Genomic DNA, 8,340 nt, shown 5'->3' on the forward strand with positions numbered 1-8,340 from the left:
CCGATGTACTGAATTATATCGAGTATAGCCAAAATGAGCCACAAAAATCCGACTACACTTCTGAAAATACACGACAGCGAAGAGATGCACACACCACACTTTACGATTTACTAGTGACTCAGAAAGTTCGTGATCCTGTTCCTTGTAAGTTTTTGACACAAATCATATTACGTAGTAAAGATACTCCCACGAAAGACAACTCGTTTAAACAAGTTTAGTCATATTTAGGCAAGCCAGTGACAAAAATATACGATCAGACGATGTAAATACCTTTGAAATGGTTTATTCGTATATTGCAACAAAATGTACACAGTAATCAGTATATACAAGTTACGAAGCTGTACTCACTTCAAGTATTCCCTAATCCGCTCACAAATTCCTTTCTAAGATGATAAATTCGGCATATTGGACGTGTTAGGAAGGACATGGATAATTCTTGAAGATGAACTGACTGGCACAACTATACTATTAAATGTACATCCACGTTGCATTCGTACAACTTCAGGCGAGGCCGTACAGATATCTGTAGGTTTTCCTCCGGGAGCTGCGCGAGGTCGATTTTGACCGGATTTTGGTGGGCCTCGTAACTTTAATGAAGGGCTTTGAGTATTTTTCAGAGCTGAAAAATTACTAACTTTACACACTCCAGCCTATGTTTCACATTTAATTCGGTATTTCATATAAATATTAACATCCTTCAAATTATGGAAACCCGGATTGACATCTTAATAATTAAATCGTTTAATTTGAAATTTTACTACAACCACCCAGTGAAGTGGAATGGCCCAAAAGCGGAATAATATCAACAAGTGAAACGGTTGCCATCACTCCTTCGCAACCAACTTTCTATATGAGTACGGCGCGAATAATGAATAAAGAAGGGCCTATTTCTGTCGATTTCGTATCGAGTATCGAAATGCCGCCAGGGAAATGATCAAAACCAATGGATGCATGTATGATAAAAGGGGTTATTATACATAATGCGTTTGCATTTTGGACACGTCACTCGAATACAATACGATATCGACCAAACTGCGTATCTGCGTTTTCCGCCGTACGTAACAGCTCCGTTGTTTGTCCTTAGGTGAAGGTTAAATGCCAAGCTTCACTGAAGCTTAATCCCAGCTAGGCTTGATTTAAGATTTGGTAATAACCCTGTTCCAAGCTTTGGACACAATCCTTATCTCAAGATTTGCAAACAAGATTGGATTAATCTTTATCGACGACAAGCTTGGCCGAAGAGCATTGGCAAACCTTCACCCAAGCTTAGAGTACCGCCAAGCTTGGACTAAGGTTCTGCACAATCGCGTGTGTAGCTGTAAATCTTGAAATTTGTTGACCTAAAAAGGCTTCCTATTTTTTCTGGTTTTCTTTAAATTCTACCCATTAACAGGATATAGTCTTTTGCAACTTTACAAAACATTCTTTAGTGAAAAATTGGACAAGTAAATTTACATTTTAACCATTATTTTGATTTACCACCATACTACAAAGAAAACAAAACATTTTTGTCCCATTTGAAAACATTCAACACTATATGCATTACATTGGACTTACTCTGTTGTTTCCGTGAATATTCAAAAGCATATATGCACGGTGTACACTGTTTTTGCTATATTTGCATTGGCTGCCATTTTACGTTTGGGCACACATTATTTTTCTTGTTCAAAATTGCACATGCAGTCTCACTGGGCAGTTAACAATACTTGTATTCCAACCCCTCAAAGAGCACATTCCAAAAACTTGTTTTAGTTCAGAAGTAAAATCACATAAAGAATGCTAAATGATACAGCTAGTGGGGCTTTAATAATTAATTTAATATAAATGAGCCATCCAGCACTCTTAGAAGTGTGAGGAGAACCCTATGAGAATGTCTGACATTTTCTCATGATAACATGATAATTTTCAAATAAAGTGTGTGAAATGAAAAACCAATGTTTTAGCTTTTTTCAAACACGTAAATTATACGGGGCAAGTAGTTTTCCAATTCGGGCAAGTGAACTGAACCCCCACTTGCCCGAAGGGCAAGTGGATAAAAAAATAAGTGTCTTTCCCTGAGAACACCAATATGATCTGCTACAGTACATTCTACAAAGAGAAAATACTAGTTTTTATTATCGACATTGTAGATGTATGATGTTCAAGGACACATCTGTAGGGTATAATTACCTGCTGCATTGGATCAACTGAGGTGACGGTTTCGCCTGACAACCCAGCTTTAGCTAAGATACTATCAGGTACTGGTGTTAACCTGGCAAGGATAAATGGATAAATTCTTGCAGTCAAATGTACAGCCTACTAAAAGACCTATTTTTTTATTCAACCGAGACATAAAGTGGCATCTTTCACAGTCAGCGAAGTGTGCCAGACAATATTCTTGTTTGAACTGGTGTATATTCATTATCACTGGCAGAAAGTCAAAGCGTACCGGTACAGCACTCGTTGAAGCCACAAGAGCCGTCTTCTGACTTGAACTCATAGCATGATACATTTTAGAATTCAATTATCAATATGTAGAGCTAAAAAATTTGACAAGATTTTTGGAAATAACACATTAAGGAATGACGAGTTTGGTTCTATGTAATCACTTATGCTGGCACTGAAACTACAAAAACATAACATGCCAAAAGATGCAGCTGCAAGATGGAGTAGTGAAAATAGGTGTACAAAGATAAAATTTGTCTGACTTTCTATCAGCAGCAGCAGCTAATGTCATGCAACACTTTGCTATATTTAGTATCAAACCTACAATCGCAATCAATGCTGTGAATGCAATGTTATCTTACCTGTCATGTCTTGGGTTTCTCTGTTTTTTGTTTCGGGCGTCCCCAACTTCCGGAATGTTGGCCCATTCATCGTCGGACACTTCTGATAACCCACGCTGTCATCAAATCAGATAATATTATAACTTAAAATACACATCTGTACAAAATACTGTTATTTCTTTGCTAAAATCCTAAAGCTGTTGTGACACACCATAGATCTGAAATACCCTGACTTTGTGAACTTGAATGAATTTGGACATGACCCAAAACACACCAAGCATTGCCACTAGATTCTGTCCCGGCTGATTCACAATATTTATGTAGTGAAAGGTTCATTTGTGTGCTATAGTGCAAATACTTCAAGATGTTAACACTTTGATTAGGTTTCTCCCTAACCAGCTGTTTGCCCCTGAGAAAATCCTTGCTCAACGAATTGCTTGACATTGTAATGTTTCTGCCTCTAGCATGGACCAGACAAAATCTATCCAGCAGTGTTTCTCAAGAAATATGTTGGATTTTCTCAAAGATCTCTTAAGATTTTTCACCAGTAATTTTGAAAAACTGATGCACTCGAAGTAAAAGTGACAAAGTGAGACACATTTACAAGATAACTGAACTTTAGTAAAAAGTTAAAAACACTGACAATGACAAGAGCACAGTCAAACCTTACATGCCTACAATGAGAGGCCGCAAACATCTATATACCCGCATATATACATGTACATGCACCACATATCTGATTTGACAAAAATAATGTATCTTTTCATTTCCTATGATTAAAACATATGTTGAGCACCTTGTTTTGCAAAACAGTTGGTTCACAGATCTCAATTCTGTAAAAGGTGGCAATGCAAAAACCATTACTGTATTACTCACCTTTAAATCTGAGAACTGTTGTTGAATTTTAGGTCGTTCTTGACGATATCGCTCAAGTTCCTCCTTGAGTCTCTTTTCTCTGCAGAATGTGAGAAAGATTAAAACCGATGGTGTCTCCTGACTCATCAAGACTTCAAAAAGCCAGTAACTACTGAAGAGCTTGTGACAATTTGGTTTCCAGTAGTTTTGTTCCATGAGTGAGATAAAGCTTCTTTCGCAACTCAAAAACATATGTTGAAAATGAAATACTCAGTCTTTGGCTTGTCAACTACCCCTGAGAACAAGTGTGAGTATGGGCGACCCCTTTTGTTACTCTTTGGACAGTGAACTCATTTCAATATCACAGTACACTCATTTCAACTCTTGATGATAACAATACTGGCTTATGCTTTTGCAAAATGTCTTGATGAACATGATTCTTGGTATATTGATATGCCCAGGCAGTGTGCCTTCTCACAAACATGTCTTTTTTGAAACTTTGTATCTGTTTGGGGAATTGTGAAAAGTTCTCTGCATCTGCCTTATATCTTTACATGTAAACCGAAAAATGTGCTTACGTAACAGGCAATTTGTTTGCATCTTGGCACGTCATGTTGGCTTAGAGGGCACACTGTCCCTGGGGCAGTTGACAAAGAAACTCTATTTGATTCCCAAAACAAATTTAATTCCCCTGTGGTAGTCAGACTCGGAGTAGCACTTTGTACACACAATACTTTGCACACTTTGTACACTTTGAACCGTCTTAACCCTTTCACCACCATGGTTTGTCCCAAATCCATTGTTTTTCTATGGTAAAGTTGGACCTGTGTACAGGAAACTGGGGTGAAAGGGTTAAATTTGAGTAACACAGAGTGACAAGTCCCCGAATCATTGTGAATTCTTTCTCCTTGATAAATTTCCATGTTCTGTTGTACAAACCATGATGTACATGTAGTTGCTGCTCAAGTCCAAAACACACACATATTGTGTATATACAAGTAGTGACAGACTGTTGTGTAATGTCATTGCTATTTCCTCAACCCCATAAAATTTTGAGGCCCTGATTTTGTTAATTCTGTCATCCCTATTTTCCCGCATAGGGGTCAATCTACTTTATTGAAACAGTGGGCGCGTACCAAAGTCTATATGAAAGGGTTCAGACTTGCAATCTGGTAAATTTTACAAGCTTTCACTAGTCATGTCACCAATTTCTTCATTATACATGTACAGTACATATATTTCAATACAATCACGATGGGGCAGTAGCAACATTACTGTAGCTGCCATACCAAATTTTCAATGCCTTTTTGTCAAGTTCAAGTTGTATTTTTATCTGACCTTCTTTCTTTCCTCTTTTCATCCATTCTTTTATCGATTGCATCATAGATGGCGTCAGCTTCTTCGTCGTCTTTTTCATATGGACCACTGGCGAACAGACTTCCTCCATAGCCGTGAAACTGGAAAAATAAAAAAGTTAACGGTCATACACTCGAGCAGTCTCACCATCTTGCATGGATCACTTGCAAACAGACTGCCATCATGGCTGTGGAACTGAAATATAAACTGGTGATTGTGACATAACAAGACAGTCTTATAATCTGATATTGACCACTTGTGAACAGCCTGTCTTCATACAGAAACAACACACTGGTACGACACACAATCAACGAACACCACTCAACAACCCAAAAACCTTTCATTTTTATGAAAAAGTGCAAACTGAAACATAGACATGTACCCAGAAACATTTACGCAACATTATATCACAAACGGCAGATTTATACAGATCAATGAAAATAATATACTTCAACCCTTACTGCGGTGGGTCAGCAAAATAAATTGTTTACTGCACTAAAATCAACATTTTGTCAATCACAGCCTCACTGGGTTTTTTTAGAAGGAAATCATAATGGTAGATATTTGGCTACATATTCACAGAGATGTTGACAGTTTACTTCAAAGAACTTGAGTGAAGTCAGGCATGAAAAAAGTTGTGTTTGTACACTACCTCATCGTAGTTAGAATCATTCAAATCTTCATCATCATCTTCATCTTCTTGTTTCTTGCTTTTCTTTGGTGCTGGATGTCTGTCATCACTGAGTATGGACAGAGGAATCAACGAAAGCTTTAACAAAGCAACTATCTCATGATGTTGAGGTTTTGTAGACAATGTCATTTGTACATCTTTCTACGTGTACAGTATGTGACCACATGTGTTATATGTGTCTTATAGCTTCGCTCTGTGTATATGAACCATTCTTGTCTTGAAAACATGGCTGGATATGTACATATGTAAACGTGTACCAGTATGTGGGTCTTACTCGGTGTTATAAGTGACAATTTTTGTAAATGGACACCTGTACAGGGTCTGGGATGTTAACCTATGTTGTCCGTTGCCATAGTAAAATCGTCTTATTTGATAACAGTATCTTTGTGACGTGTTCAACAGTTCTGACTGAATAAATTACAGAAACACAAAAGAATGCTTCAGACTGTTTTCTTTTCTTCTTCTTTGCGAGTTGTTGTTTTAGAAATGAAAGATGTCAGATGATTTTGAGCAAAATTATGAGTATTACCCTGAGGTAAACTAGTAACTGCAATATTTCAAATCCATAATTTCAGTACTCTTGCCATAGAGTAATGCCGCAAGCACTTGCCCACTGTGTAGGGCAAGCTCAAAATGGCTGTCTTTTTCTTGGTCTCTTGGATGACAACTGAACATACATGCAGCTGTACTCTGATGTGGAAATCATTTGGCAGCTTACCTGATATCATTTGCGTCTCTGGCTGGACCAATATCAGATCTTGTGGTGAACCCGGTGGCTCTACATGAAGCGAAAATGAACAAAGAAAATTTAGATTAAGAGATAGCACAAACTTTGACTGAACTCTCCATGCATTCATTTCCATGTGACTGTGTATAATATTAAATGAGGCAGCGTACTATACGCTGAATCCGAGGACAGGTCCTAGAGTAGTGAGGCATTGGCAAAGATTGGTGGAGACGGCTGAAAACAAAACGTTTCAAACCAATCACACAGGTGACGTCAGAGTCGTATGAGGGAGAAAGTAACTATTCAAGTGGCCCCTAGGAAAGCTCTGTGAGCTAAATCCAACGATGTCTGTGTCTATCTAGACTTCGGGTCGTTCATGAGACTGGGAGGGTACTACAAGGACGGAAGGGAGGGCAGACCATCGTTTGGTGCCAACCACTACGGCATGGAGGAAGCTAGTTTATATGCCTTTTATGGCGTTGTCGGTAACTAAAGGGAACAAAACTCCTACTTTAATCAGATCCGCATTCAAACGCTAACATACTGCGAATATGCATTCAACAATGGAAATCCACTTCAAATGACTATATTGTCGTTCGTGGTAACTCTACCACGAATACCACAATGCGACACATTTCAACCTGCTTCGTTCAGAAGATTGCACATGACCGCCATGTTTACAAAATAGCGCCCTCCTGTTAGCGATGATCTGTAGGGATTTTCAAAATTCACACGGAAATCATCATTTTTACCTGTCCACAGACGCCCTGCAGGTACTTACCCTCTACCTAAACCTGGCACATAGCCTAGTGGGGCCGGTACGCCGATGAAATTCTTCTTGTTTTTGTTCACCAGTGACCCAGGGGCCACGGCCATCTTCGCTTGGGACGTCATCTCGCAATGAATGCTCGACGTTTTCGTGCGTTTTCGAAGGGAAAAGGTTCATTGAGGGCGCTGCAACTATTGCATCCATGGGCATCCAGCAAACCGCATAATCGACTCAGGCTGTGAAACTGTCGTTTATGATATTAGGTGTAAAACCGGGGAGTAGAACATGAACATACCGTGGTGTAAGTTCATGGATTAAGGTAATACTTCTATGGTGCCTCGATGGTTCATGGTTAGATCGTAGACCATCGAGCGAGATGGTTTTAAGTTTTTTAGCGGGAAATCTTGGCGTTTTATTCAAGTTGAAAACAATCAGAAACGATGGATGTGTTGCTTGAATTACCATTGAGATGGCCCATCGTTAGGCTTAACGACATAAAACAACTTCAAGACTCTTTTCCGTGTTATGAAATGGTACACGCGACTTATTCTGAAAAAAAGCACGTGTTTTATCACTTTTACACGCCGTGCACAAGCAGTCATTGACACTCAAGACCCGAAGAGCTATAAGCAGTCGAAATAAGTTACTGTAATAAGTAAGCGTACTCATTTATTTTTTACTTATTCAGGTTTAATTATTTAGTCGTTCATTTTTGATTATTTTGTTTGTTTGTTTGTTTGTTTGTTTGTTCTGTCATTCAGTCGTACTACAGTACTAGTGTTTGCACTTGAATTGTTCGTTCCTTCTGCGTGAAGAACTCAAATCGATTGACTGAAGTTTATTAAAGAATAGTAAATCAATTTTCATAAAACCTGTTCTAAGTCTTGTTTTTTTTTGTTTTGTTGTGTTTTACGCTGTAGTACAAGGTCATAGTATCATTGATAAACTTCCGTCCAGTCAAATCGAAACATCGCGACACTTTGTTGACCATGACGTGGTACATTGCCCTGCCTTGTATGTATTTGATTATTGATGCTGAAAATAGGCCTGAGTGTTTCTGGCAATAATACCTATATATATAAGCTCTGCATGGCAGGGCTGTGTGCTATCGGCGTTATACGGCCTCCCATTTATAAATTTCCAACAACTGCCAGCGTCTACGATAAGCTTGTCGATG

The 8,340-nt window shown here is 38.6% G+C and overlaps 1 protein-coding gene across 1 annotated transcript in view; it reads right to left on the reverse strand.

Annotated features, from left to right (window-relative positions):
• LOC139115376 (pre-mRNA-processing factor 6-like) overlaps positions 1–7,334 on the reverse strand; it is a 29,147-nt gene extending 21,813 nt beyond the window's left edge. Inside the window, exons 1-7 of the mRNA XM_070677445.1 lie at positions 7,176–7,334; positions 6,386–6,445; positions 5,629–5,716; positions 4,959–5,077; positions 3,642–3,720; positions 2,787–2,881; positions 2,170–2,251 (exon numbers count right to left, since the gene is read on the reverse strand). Coding sequence (XP_070533546.1) covers positions 2,170–2,251; positions 2,787–2,881; positions 3,642–3,720; positions 4,959–5,077; positions 5,629–5,716; positions 6,386–6,445; positions 7,176–7,288 — 636 coding nt within the window. The 5' untranslated portion in view covers positions 7,289–7,334. The remainder of the gene's footprint in view (positions 1–2,169; positions 2,252–2,786; positions 2,882–3,641; positions 3,721–4,958; positions 5,078–5,628; positions 5,717–6,385; positions 6,446–7,175) is intronic.
• Positions 7,335–8,340: the final 1,006 nt, after the last annotated feature.

Source organism: Ptychodera flava, chromosome 17 (assembly GCF_041260155.1).
Source record: "Ptychodera flava strain L36383 chromosome 17, AS_Pfla_20210202, whole genome shotgun sequence".
Classification (NCBI taxonomy): domain Eukaryota; kingdom Metazoa; phylum Hemichordata; class Enteropneusta; family Ptychoderidae; genus Ptychodera; species Ptychodera flava.